Source organism: Alosa pseudoharengus, unplaced genomic scaffold (genome assembly GCF_046254945.1).
Source record: "Alosa pseudoharengus isolate Yale_2024_CS ecotype anadromous, Long Island Sound unplaced genomic scaffold, YU_APseudo_1.1 YU_APseudo_1.1_scf_3, whole genome shotgun sequence".
Taxonomy (NCBI): domain Eukaryota; kingdom Metazoa; phylum Chordata; class Actinopteri; order Clupeiformes; family Clupeidae; genus Alosa; species Alosa pseudoharengus.
In genome coordinates this window covers 47,376,435-47,390,352 of record NW_027468718.1, presented here as the reverse complement: position 1 = coordinate 47,390,352, position 13,918 = coordinate 47,376,435, and the positions used below count along the sequence as shown (strand labels likewise).

At 40.8% G+C, this 13,918-nt stretch overlaps 1 protein-coding gene across 4 annotated transcripts in view; it reads right to left on the bottom strand.

The window, feature by feature from the left end:
* Positions 1–8,738, bottom strand: part of LOC143100909 (abl interactor 2-like) — a 106,481-nt gene extending 97,743 nt beyond the window's left edge. For all 4 annotated transcript variants that reach the window (XM_076264498.1, XM_076264500.1, XM_076264499.1 and 1 more), the window contains exon 1: positions 8,616–8,738. In XM_076264498.1, coding sequence (XP_076120613.1) covers positions 8,616–8,732 — 117 coding nt within the window. In that variant the 5' untranslated portion in view covers positions 8,733–8,738. The remainder of the gene's footprint in view (positions 1–8,615) is intronic.
* Between the last annotated feature and the right edge of the window lie 5,180 nt (positions 8,739–13,918).

The window sequence follows — 13,918 nt, the reverse complement described above, 5'->3', positions numbered from 1 at the left end:
ATAGCCAACAGGTCGCCTGCAGATCTCGCTCTAAAAACACGCTCCATTGTGAAGTTTTCAATCAATATTTAAGTCTAGACCAGAACCATTTTAAGAATGTATGTAGCCATACATCTGTAACATTACATTGATATTGGTGATATTTTACAAATTGTAGCTGCGTTAAATTTTAGCCTTTGGCTCCAAATCCGTTTCCCATTCAGTCTTTAAACAACAACAGAAGCGGAGCGCATACACACTGCTCGCACGCATAGACAGTAAAGGGGGAAAAACTAGCTCGTCTGGTGTAGCCAATGGAAGCATATCTTTGCAAAAGTTCTGTGGCCATTCCATGTTCGTCAAATACGGTTCTTGCATGATTGTTTAAGAACTGAAAAACAATTGCTTTAGCTCACAGGCCTTTTCTCCTCCGTAGGCTACTGCCGTATAATAGGGCTGAAAATGTTGTGGCATGCATGACTGAGCAGGACTGTGCAATACCTTTTTTGTCAAATCATGGAGAGATTTCAGGTGTGCAATAACTTTAAAAGGAGTTTTCATATGTTAGGGTGGTGTGGGCGATTACTATTGAAATGTTAAAACTGAATTGCCCACTGAAATCAGAACTTAAACAACCCCTAAATTCACAATGGTGGGTGGGTATAAATTGGGTACAAATGTTAACCCAAATTATTAATTGCACAAAAAGATTGTTTTTTTTTGTTAAACTTTTGCAAACTTTGAAATGAACAAACTGAACAAAACTGTTGGTAGTGTTGCATAGGCCTACACAATATTGATCATTTAAAAGTACAAATCTCATAGGCCTACACAATATTGATAATTTAAAAGTACAAATCTCATAGGCCTATTATTTAGGAGGACTACCCTCGCAAAAAAGGGGTGACGGTATGTTTGTTTCAAATGAGTAGAATGAGTAGCCCTCCATATGATTTCAAATGAGTAGCCCTCCATATGATTTCAAATGAGTAGCCCTCCATATGATTTCAAATGAGTAGCCCTCCATATGATTTCAAATGAGTAGCCCTCCATATGATTTCAAATGAGTAGCCCTCCATATGATTTCAAATGAGTAGCCCTCCATATGATTTCAAATGAGTAGCCCTCCATATGATTTCAAATGAGTAGACCTCCATATGATTTCGGGTCTTCAGGTAGCCCTCATTCCCAAAAAGGTTGCAGACCCCTGGCCTAGACTCTGCTGGAAAAAAAACCAATATGTAATATGTGTGTGTGGCACTTATCCTTATGAATAAAGGTAGTGAAATTGCCCTTAAAACAGCTTAGGGTTCTAAGGGTTAAGGACACAGACTGTGCCTATTATATGAACATACACAATTGAAAAGGAGTAGGAGTTGAATCCTACCAAACTTTGTTACGGATCAAAAAGGATACAGGAAATAAACTAACCCTAATGAATTGTTTGATGCATTTCAAATTATACATGAATTAATCCAATACAAATCTAAATCAGCATAAAATGCATTTTGACATTAACCAATATGCAGAGCCTGTTGCTCCTCCCTGGGCCACATTGTGATGGAAGTCAAAGTGAAGGAGGAGGAGGGTTTGAGACTGCTCTAGTTGTTATGCTACTTCTATGCTTCAGAGTGCCAAATGTCATGCCAAACACACAGATCCACACAGTTTCTGCTGTGTGCTCTATTGCATACCGTAACACTCCAAATAATAGCCCGGGCTTTTATTTTCCCAAATCGCCAAACTGCACAGGCTAGTATTAGAGACATGTGTCTATATGAGACAGGCCTTTAATTCCCTTTACACAAAACTTTTCCTCTGCAAAGATGGAAAATATTATCGAATTAATTATTTCATCTTATGTCTACCTATATGACTAGGCTATCTGATGACAATTACGGATCATCATTCATTTAGTGTTGAGATGTTGTTCATTGAGTGAGATACAGTAAGATCCAAATAGCAGGATAGCCAGAACAGATGAAACACGTTTTAATTAAACGTAATCTACAAAGAGATCGTATCACACTGAAAGCTCATATTTTGTCACTAGCAAATAGCCTATATCGGTCCTTTGTCAAATACAGTTGCATTATCAGCCCTGACCAAAACTGTTCAGGAATTATTTATGCAAAAGTGGAATGTGCTTAATGTTTCATTCTCCCTCCTTTTCGGCACGAATGAAACAGCATGAGAGAGCATGAACCATATTGTTTCTCCCGTTTTGTATTTGCCAAATTTGACAACAGTCTACATTCAAATCATAGCCTACTTACAGGCTCGCAGGAACATATTTTTGACCAGGGGTGCTGAATAACAAAATAATCATGGATGTCCGACGATTTCTCCCCCAGCATATGATTCGAATTTAGACAGCTAAATACGGCATTTCACCGCCGTGAATGAGTAGGTCTAAGTGATAAGTTTTATAATGTCCTGGGCAGCCACATTCCACTAAAACTATGCGCAGCACTTGCCACTCCGACTCATCAATAAAAACTGCGCGCACACAGCAGTCCCATAGAAGCGCACTAGACTTTACATCATTAACCTATTTCAGTAGGTTATATAGCCAGAGAATGTCCGTAGACGGGCTCTGATATAGCCTAGTCTAAGGTAAATTCATTTTCTGACTTCTTTCTCTTTATCGCCATGGCATTTAGAATAAAGAATAACGTTCGCGAACCGTTCTGGTTTTGTTGCCAGCATAAAAACAAGCTTACCATCGGCCTATCTGCAAATTTTAAACACAAGGGATGAATTGAACAATGACGAAGTCGGACATATAGGCATAGTTGAGAGAACATGGAGAAAAACTAAGTTACAGGTTCACCGTGCCATTCTAAAAGAAAAAATAGCAAATTATAATAGAGCTATTCGGAATGAGAGAAGGAACCACTTCTCTAAGGTAATTGCTGAAAACAGTGGAAACTCTAGGGTGTTGTTCTCTACCATTGATAGGCTATTGCATCAAACACCTTTTGATACACTCAGTCAGGCATCCTCTCTAAGATGCGAAGAATTTGCAGACTTCTTCGAAAACAAAGTAATTTCTATAAGGGAGGCTATTGGTAATACAAGTAATATGTTTGATAGTACACCCAAAAACAGCCCCCCAAAATTAAGGTCCTTTAGCACTATTAATCAATCTGAGCTTGGTAAAATTATAACTCAAACCGGCTCCTCAACATGTGTTTTAGATCCAATCCCTACTAGATTCCTCAAAAAACTATATGATAGCTTAGCTCCCTTTATTCTCAAGGTAATAAATACCTCATTAGAAACAGGTATATTTCCAACTGCTTTTAAAACCGCTGTTGTGAAACCTTTACTTAAAAAGTCAAATCTTGACCATACCAATCTGAGCAACTACAGGCCTATATCAAATCTACCGTTCCTGAGCAAAGTACTTGAAAAAGTTGTTTGTAATCAGTTAAATACCTTCCTCAACGAAAACAGTATCCTTGAAAAATTCCAATCAGGTTTTAGATCAAATCACAGCACAGAAACGGCTCTAGTAAAAATAGTCAATGATCTCAGACTGGCTACTGACTCAAACAAAGTCTCAATCCTTATTCTTCTGGATTTGAGTGCGGCATTTGACACCATTGATCATAGCATCCTAATTCACCGCCTTGCGAAGTGGGTGGGTCTCTCTGATAATGCTCTAAACTGGTTTCAAACCTACATTACTGGCAGAGATTTTTATATCAGTCTAGGAGATCATGTATCTGAAAAACATGACTTGCCTTTTGGTGTGGCCCAGGGGAGCTGCCTTGGTCCCCTGCTATTTTCCCTATATATGCTTCCATTGGGAAATGTCATAAGTCAGCATAATGTAAACTTCCATAGCTACGCAGATGATACCCAATTGTATATTTCTGTGGAGCCAACTAACCCAGATGGCCTTTGCTCCCTCACTGCATGCCTAACCTCCATTAATCAGTGGATGAGCAAAAATTTTCTGAAACTAAATGATGACAAAACAGAGGTACTTTTGGTGGGACCAAAACTAAAGCGAGATATTGTTCTTAGTAATCTGGGGAACTTGGCACACCAGGTCAAACCAAAAGTAACAAGCCTCGGTGTCATCTTAGATGCAGAGTTAAGTTTTAAGCCCCATATCAGTAAAGTTACTCAAACAGCCTATTTCCACTTGAGAAACATTGCCAAAGTGCGGCCCTTTTTAACTCAACAAGATGCAGAAAAACTAATTCACGCCTTTATCACTAGCAGGTTAGACTACTGCAATGCACTTTTCACTGGTCTTCCCAAAAAACATCTAAAGAAATTGGCACTCATACAGAACTCTGCGGCTAGACTTTTAACTAAGACTAAGAAGAGAGAACACATCACCCCTGTGTTGGCTGAACTGCACTGGCTCCCTATTTCCTATAGAATTGATTTTAAGGTTATGTTAATTACTTACAAAGCTCTGAATGGCACAGCACCTTCATATATCTCTGAGCTTTTAATATCTTATCAACCACAAAGGAAACTTAGATCATCCAATTCTAATCTTTTAATCGTACCCAAAGTGCTCCACAAACAAAGTGGAGAAGCTGCTTTTATCCATTATGCCCCCAAACTATGGAACACCCTGCCTCTGTACATCAAGCAGGCGAGTTCAGTAAATATTTTTAAAAAAGATCTGAAAACATACCTGTACAGGAAAGCTTTTAGTTAACTCGTCTTATCCTGTAGACTACTTTTTCAGATTATTCTACATCTGCTGCTATTGGAGGGCGCAGCCAGCCAGAAGCAGATGGGCTCCCCCTATTAAGTCAGGTTCTGCTCAAGGTTTCTTCCTGGAATATGGGAGTTTTTCCTTGCCACAGTTGCCATATGGCGTGCTTGTGGGGGGTAAGAGGGTTAAGGCTGCCAGTCTTATGACATGTCATTTTCTATATTTTTGATATGTTGCTGAGTGGATCATAAACGGCCCCAGCAATGAAGAAATGTGATTGATAATGACTGACTGACTATTATTTTGTTACATGCTTCAAATGTAAAGCACTTTGAGCTGCATTCTGTGTATGAAAGGTGCTATACAAATAAAGCTTATTATTATTATTATATTATTATTATTATTATTATTATTATTATTATTATTATAGTTCATATTGGAAAAAAAAGTTATACAATTTGGAACTCTAGCTTTTCCCCACCGCAGTCTTTTAATGCCATCTAATCATAACGTGCGCAGTCTGCGCCATACTTAAGCCCAAATCACACCCAAGATTCGCAACGAGATGAGCAGCAACTTCATGCAACATTCTAAAACCTTGCAACTGTGACCAGATATGTGAATGCTTTGCGACAGCTTGTAATGACGTGCAACATCTAATTCACACTGCTGTAACCTCCTTTCTGTAACGGTTTCGAGTCATTGCGAATCTTTAAACAGACGATGCACTGTTTATTCACTCATGCATATGGTTGGATACGCCTTCTCTCACACACACACACACGCGCACACACACACACACACACGTCAGAATCAAACTACTCAGTAGTCACTGCCTTTGTGTCCACTACACACACAGTATTGCAGTAGGCTTCCCATGTTTCTTACCACACAGACACACACCTTGCGCTCTTTACTCATATCGACCTGGCCCTTACTGACTGCGTGTGTCATATTACAAGGCTGTCCCTGCCAGGCATCCTGTACAGCAGTGATTCTTAAACTAGGGGTCGCGACCCCAAATGGGGTCGCCAAAAACTTCCATGGGGTCGCCAATTATTTTCTGTATTCAGTCTGAAAATATTATTAGGGGAAACAAAGGAAAATTATATTGGCCTTTTCTGCCTTTTTCTTATTTACACGCAGTTAAGAGAAGAGAGGGAAATGTTTTCGTCTTTCAACGAGATCTGGTTCAGTCTATGGGCTACTGGTCCGCGGATAGAAACAATGTAACTATCTGCTCCCACTATGCAAACTCAACTTGTTCCCGCTATTTTAAGTAAAACAAAACAAAAGACATAGCCTACTAGCCAAAAAGGACAGGTGGCTGCTTAAAAAATGAACAAAAGCTCGGAAGTGCCATCTACAAGTGCATCTACTCCTCCGTGATCCTCAGATGGGACAAGTCTACAGGCCGGTGAGAATAAAAAAGAACAAACGGCGCGATCGGCTTTATCAGAAAGAATTTCTGAAATAGGGCCTATGCATTCACTTGCCAAGTTAAAGATAACCTCGACCACCCACACTGTGTGATTTGCGGCGATGTTCTGGCGAATGAGAGCTTAAAAACTGAGCTGTCAAAATGAAACGACATCTCAAAATACAGATGTCGGCTCAGCACCGTGGAGGAAAATCTCTGTGTCGCCGTATGCAGCATTCCTCCTAGAATTAAACTTGCTCACGGAAGCATGCCCACCCTTCCCATTGAAATTGTTAAAGATAGTAAACCAGAAAAGGGAAATAAAAAAATACTGTTATTGTTATCGCCATAAATATAATTAATGTAACGTTGTAGGCCTGGCCTAATGCTGCATGTGTATGTGTGTGTGCGTGCTTGTGTGTGTGCGCGCGCTACGCACATAGCGCTCTGATCTGATATGGCGGCAGCCTACACTTGTTTAATCGTGATTGTTTGGTTTTCTCGGTTCTTGTTCATATGGAGTAAATAAAACAAATGACTTTGCTTTCTCGTTTTTGCTTGATTTAGTTGTTAACGTTTGAGGGGGGTATTTGAGTAAGGACTTAGAATGGGTTTGGGGAAAGTGGGGTCGCCAGACCTCGCCATACTTTTTTGTGGGGTTGCCAGACAAAAAGTTTAAGAACCACTGCTGTACAGGACCACTAAAATTACAATTCCTATAATTGACTTATACCGCAATGTAAAACTCATTCTATTTGGATCTGATCCACGAAGATTACTTCTCCTATGTTTTTAGTTAACTGACTTGTTTTTAACAACTGGATGACCACTAACATAGATCTCTCCCCTCTCTGTTTAGTTTAGGACAGCTGAAATCTTTGATGGCCTACATTTAAGGCCAAGCTCTGTTATAGAAAAGCGCCACTGTTCCAGAAGATAATTACAGATCAAGAACATGGACCTCCAAGACGTGTAGTGAATGTAAAACTGACGAAAAGCCAAATAGCCTGGATGACGGCCGCGTCACGACACACGCACACACACAGTGCCGTGCTTGGATCCTGCCCTGATCTGGCGCGGAGTAAAGCCCAGTAAAGAGCAGCCCTCTGCGGGCAGACAGCTGCTAAGAATCCCTCGCCACCGCTAACCGTGCTTTGGCAAAGAGGAGTGGGCTGAACAGGTGTCCCCATGTCCAAAGCTGATTGCACCCAAAACACAATTGTTACGATCAGACGCATGTGGTCGCACGAGTTTGAATTGAAACCGTTTGCCCGGCGGCCGGCGTGGCACTAAAACAAGACTGTGCTCCGCAGTTTCCGAATGACTATGGCCGTTCTAGACTGCATTCACTAGCCTAATCAACCCTTACCACGAAAAACAGGAGCATGGTCGGTGTTCATCTTCAGCCTGATTTAACCTCCAATCTAACTATCCGTCTATGCAATTTCTGCTGAGACTTGTTCAAGAAACAAAAGTGAACGGTTCAGCGAGGCACGCTGACAGCCTCAGACAGTGTTAATACTGAAACAAACCATCCGATGATTTTTTTTCTCCTAGCTCAATTCCAACAGCTGCAAATAACAAGTTTGCAAGCTCTGTGAAGGTATGTTTGTCATTAAACTAGGATCTCGTTAATGTTACAGCATGTTAGCGCTTGCAGAACAGGCTCGCTAATTATAAGGCGCAGTTAAAACATTATAGCTGACTACAGTAACCTGCTGACAGAGGAACGCAGTGTAGCTTAAATTCACACATAGGACGTTACATTCCCTCTGTGTGACAGACTGACTTCTAGACGTTACGTTAACTGTACATAAAATAGCCTGGCACTGTTACTGCAGGTTGCAGAGTAACTTGTTTGCGTTCAGCTCAGTGCATCATCTGAAGTAGGACATATGTTAAAAATGCGTTGTATAGTAAGTTAAGTTGGTACTTTTTGACACAGTTCGCTAATGTTACTAACCCAGTTAACTAGGCTGTTATAGAGCTAGCTGGCTAACCGAGTTTAGGATCAACATACACGTTAGTCTGTCGCATACGCAGTGTAAAAAAACGGTAACAACTTCATATATTCCAAACTCAGCATATGGTAGCCTAGGCCTATCACTAATAAACTGATGATGTTAGTAAACCGATCAAATTAAGACCTGTCAACTTGCTAATGAACTGTTAACGACGGTGACCACCAAACAACAACAGCTTTAGTTACGACCACCAAAACAATCCAACGCTGTAAGCTACTATGGTGGATGAATAATAAAGAATCCCACCCTAGTAAATCATGTTTGCACATGATATGAACACATTAACCTTCATACAGAGCTGTACTGTAAAACTTTAAAAAAGTTAGCAGTAGATTTATACAGCCACTACTTTTGCTAGTAGCGGAGTAGTAGCCAAATGCTGAAGGCAACCAAAATCAAAGCGGCGAAAAGCAGTCAGTCCCCGCAATTCGTTTAGTGCAATTCAACGCGCGCGCACTGCAGATACTGTGTTACAGCAGTTCAGTAAGAAACAACCATCTCTTACCTGTACATAGTTACTTTCGCAATACTCGGCAACTCTTTCGAGATTTGTGAAACTGTCAAGCAACGCTCTCCGACCTGCTGGAATTTCTTCCTCCAAGAGCATCTGCAGCTCCGCCATCTTTACATCTTTTCTACACAAACTACCGCACGAGCGTTCGTGCACAGGAAGCGCCAGGGAGCGCTACTTCCTTTCCACGGGAATTCAGGGAAATTTGGGAATATTGTTGTAATCATAATGGGAATCACATAATTACATTAGTGTGCTCAGTCAGTCATGTTAGCTTTATACAATAACCTACAACTAGTATAGAAGTAAAATGTTAAAGTGACAGCATTAGTGGAAATTTAACTTAGGCAGGCGCATTGGCTTTTAGATGAGTTGATGGCAGGCTTCAGAGTGGCAGTAGTGTGTGTGTGTATACAAATACACATCTATTACATGAAACAAATAACCGATTATTATCATCACCATCTTCATAGTCATCACCATCATCATTAGTAGCAGTAGGCCTATTAGTAGTAGCCTATCAGTTATATCATCATCATAAATCATTATTATTAATTATATTTTATACAATTCTACCACATGAAACAATTGGAAATGATGGACCCTAGACCCTAATTTCATAGAAAAAAAAAACTAATTTAACACCATGGGCCTTAACCACAAACATGACTGAGTCACACACCCACATGTCACACAATATCTCTAGTTATTGCTTCAGAACTGTGCTTGTTGATAGACTTGCACTTTGCTCACAATTTAAATTAAGGCCTGATGACTGGCAAGGTTGACAGTCACTGTGGGTGAAGTAGGCGAAGTAGGCCTACTGCAACAGCTCTGTGAATCTAGCCAAAACTAAGCTTATTTAGATATCTGTTTTGTGAAGTGAAATGTATGATCAGAAATTGCCATGGCTTTTCTTGATTAAAACAACATGTGAATATGTTGGGCAATGTAATGGCCCAACTCGAGGGGCGGCACCAAGCATGCATTTGAAAATCTCACTGCACGCAATTGGATAACACTAGACCAATGTTTACTCTGAATGATTCCGGACTTTGATGCAATTGGAGAACACTACGATCAATGTTTACTGACCTCCAACGTTGCAGCGTTGTCGTCATCAGTTTAGCTGGCCTCTGGCCAGCCTATATCAGATACGCCAATTTGATTGTTTCCACGGGATGCAAGGGGTCAAAGTAACATGCATCATTGCTCATTGCCAGAGTGTCTCGCGAGAACTCTGGATTTCCAGGGTACCAATACTCCACAAAACAGGTGTTTGAAATGTTTTGTATATGTCATGGAATTTACCTCAACATATTAGACACAAGAACCACAACACGTAGTATTGGTTTGCTCACAGACTCTTGGCGCCACGAGGAGAGAGTGCTAGTGAAAGGTTTGAAACCCCTCACCATCAGTCTCCGAACCTGCAGCCCAAAAAGCAGTGTCTTTTATTGTACAGATGCACACAAAAAAAACAGGATGCCAGACATCTATCTCCTTCAGCTTGATTCCCTCAAAACCCACGCACAGACACACACACACAGAGAAGCGGGGGCCTTTTCCTGTGTGTCCCAACTCCAACTCTGTGTCCTTGAAACTCAGCATAATATTCTTGATTACAGAGATGATTTACATATCTGTTTACACAGGTGTTTTATACAATGATAATCATAATTCCTTTACAGTATAATATATAAAAAAGACTGCAATATTCCATTAACATCCATTAACATTGAACACAAGTATTCAGACCCTTTTTTATGACGCTTGCAATTGAACTCTGGCGCATCCTCAATGGTCATTGAGATGCTTCTACAACTTCATTGGAGTCCCCCTGTGCCTGAATTAATTCATTAGACATTATTAGGAGAGGGACATGTCTGTTTTTATAAGGTCTCATATTTGATGGTCTATGTCAGAGTGAAAACCAAGCCACGAGGTCGACAGAATTGTCCGTAGACCTGCCAGACAGGATTGTGTGAAGATCTGGGGAAGCTCTGGGGGAGATCTGGGGAAGATTCAAGAACATTTCTGCAGCACTGGAAGTGCCCACGAGGACGGTAATCTCCATCATTCTCAAATGGAATTTGAAACAACCAACAGTCTTCCTAGATCTGGCCTCCCAGGCAAACTAGTATTCAGGGTCAGACAGATAACCAAGGACGGACCCATATGGTCACTGAGTGAGATCCAGAGTTCAACACAAAGACAAACATAACTGGAGATTATCTGACATTTTTCCATATCAAGCATTATTAGTATTATTATTAGCCATAAAAAATGTCCTATTTGCAAAGTCAGTCATGCTGGATGCATCTCTAGGAGTGTTACAAATGAGGGGCCCTTACCTCAACAGTTTCCTAGGTCAAATGGTGCCCTCTAGTGTTGTTGGTCACTATTGCAGTAATAAAGCACACATTTTATATAATACACATATAGGCTAGGAAGGAGGGAAAAAGGGAAGCCATAATTAACATGTAATTAAATGTATTAAAATGAAGTGGTGAAAGAACAGTAATGATCCTTGTTCAGTTGAAGACAGCTAATCAGATCTAACTAACAGATGTTTTAAATGTGTGTTAATATCAAGGTTTTGCATTTGTATCATCCATGTGAGACAGAGGCTGTCTTCAATCTAACTGGGATGCCTCAGTGTGACACAGACTTTACTGGTAGAATCCTAAGAGGAGAGAGCTTAGAAGTCCAAAAGTATGGAAACACTTTCTCCCTGAAAGTGTGTGTGAGAGTGTGTAGGTGTGTGTTATTATCAGGGTCAGAGAATGACAGCTCTCCTCTGTCCCAGTCCAGCTGCACTCTGACCCTCTGGAGTTTCTGCTGCACTGTGAGCTCAGTGAAGTCATTAGGAGGAACATATGCTGTGTATACAGCACCATCATACCACACGCACCACAGTCCACCCATGGAGAGACAGTTTCCTTTCCTCTGGAGAGACTCTGTCATCACACCCACATACCACGTGTTCTCTCCAACCTCCACGTCCCAGCAGTGAGTCCCTGAGTTAAAGCCCTCAGAGCCCAGGACACTGAGATACTTCTCAAATCTCTCTGGGTTATCAGGGAGCTGCTGCTCCTCATCACCACGTCTCACACTGGTCAGATCCTCATCTGGGTTTGCAGTGTTGGGATCCAGAGTCACAGGAGCTGCAGAGAGAAAGAACACACACATGAGCTGAACACTGAGTCATGTGTGATGAGGATGTGAATGATGGTCAGTGGTGTTACAAAGTGTAATGGCAGGAGAAGTAGTAACAGTGAAATGCTCTTTAGTCATCAGTATGAAGGATCACAGCTGCACAGGCAGTGTTTCCTCTAAGTTTAGGCCTATCTTAGCATAGGTTTAAATAAATACCGCCACGGTATCAGAATCAGGGCAGACGCACAATGTAGTTGCAGTTGCTTTTTAAATAATCCTGCGAAGTATCCTCCCCTGCTGGCTGCCGCTCACATTGCAATTTAACAATAAGTAGCCTAAACTAGTCAGAGGTTATTATGGCCTTACTTCACATGTTATATATTGTATTGATGTAGCCTATTTAAAACATTAACTTTCTTCTCTATTCTTTTTTGTTTCCTCTTCATTTAGCGGCTGCTTCAGGGGAGACGCACAATATTGTTAGGACGCATAGTATAGGCTAAATGCCCTCCACTGGCTGCAGAAAATTGCAGTTTAACAATAAACCGCAATGCTAATCCGAGGTACCTGTCTAGTTTTATTCCATACATATATTGTTTTTTATAGACGTTAGTGGCATGCGCTATCAAGAGCTTCCATGTACTAGACATGTCAACATCGCAAAAACTACAATTTTCGCACAACTTGGTGGAAAGGTGTAGCACAGGCTAAGGAAAACCCATTCATTTCTGGACCTGGGGCCGTATTCACAAAGAATTTTAAGGCTAAAAGTAGCTCAGCGGCAACTCCTAAAAATAATGGGTGTGTCACTCCTAACTTTAGGACTCTTAATTTTTTTCACTAAAAGTAATTCACGAAGCATTTTAGACCTAAAAGTAGCACCTAAGTCTGGGACAGCTTAAAAGAAGTCGAGAGGACTCCTAACTCACTAAGACCTATTCACAAACAGCTTTTTGTGGCATTTCACGTTGCGATGTTTTGAAATGCGTAGCCTGCGGCAACAGGAGCTTCCAATCGCGAGGGAACAATTTTGCATTCATAAAAGGGATGCAATAACGCCACCAACAACAACCAAAACTATTCATTGTTAACATGTAAATTAAATGAAACGTTTCATTGTGAATCAAATTAAAATGTTCTCCTCTTTGCAAACGTAGGCATATGGTGACAGATTAATTTAATAATGTTGCAAAGATACTGCATCAATCCGTAGGTCTATGTTTCAATAGGCTAGGCTATTTGTTTTGCCTTACTCTTTATTAATTTAGGCTAGGCCTTTTTATTCAGTTATTCATCATCTTCTGTCCTTCTCACTACTTGTGTAGCGCACGCATTCTCCGACCTGTCACCTGTCACTCATCATCGGAAGGGAGGTGTTTGGAATCATTCCCGCGTTACAATCATCAGCCAGTCAAGCTCGTGCATGAGTAATGACATCACCCATAGCAACGAAGACTCACTCTTAGTTTAGTTGTCATTTTTCCTTACTAAGAGTAGCCTAGGTCTGAAAGGCTTTGTGAATAACTTTTAAGAGAAAACTCCTAGCTAAAATATTTTAGTGCGATTTAGGAGTACTCCTAGTGGTAAGATAAAAGGCTTTGTGAATACGGCCCCTGATTTCCCATATCGTAGTCCCGTGGTCCCCAAACTAAGGCCCGCGGGCCGAAGAAGTAAATGAACTAACTTTTAGTTTTTTAGCAATTGAAAAACTATAATGACGTCTGAAGTCATCAGGCCATCCTTAAAAATATTTTCGTTTGCCGTAACCCGACCGACCCTGTCAATTTAGACCCAAATATTTTTTTTTTTTCCCTTTTAGTCCGACCGACTTAGTCCCCTCCCCCCCGGCGCTGGGCCACCCGAAACCCAAAAAATTCAGTTTTTCCTAAATAACTTCATCCCGTGGCACTGAGGATGAAGAATTTTTTATGGTATGTTGGTCTCAAGGGCCCACATCAACCTAGCCCATAATCACTCATTTGTGATTTGCATCCCCCCGGTAAAAAATGAAAATGCAATATCATTCTGCTTTAATCATCCCTCTCTTCAGTTAAGATGTTCAGAACTGCACCAAAATGTGTATGATTAACCTGACATTCTCTGGGGGTATGCCAAGTTTCGTAGAATTTCATCGATGG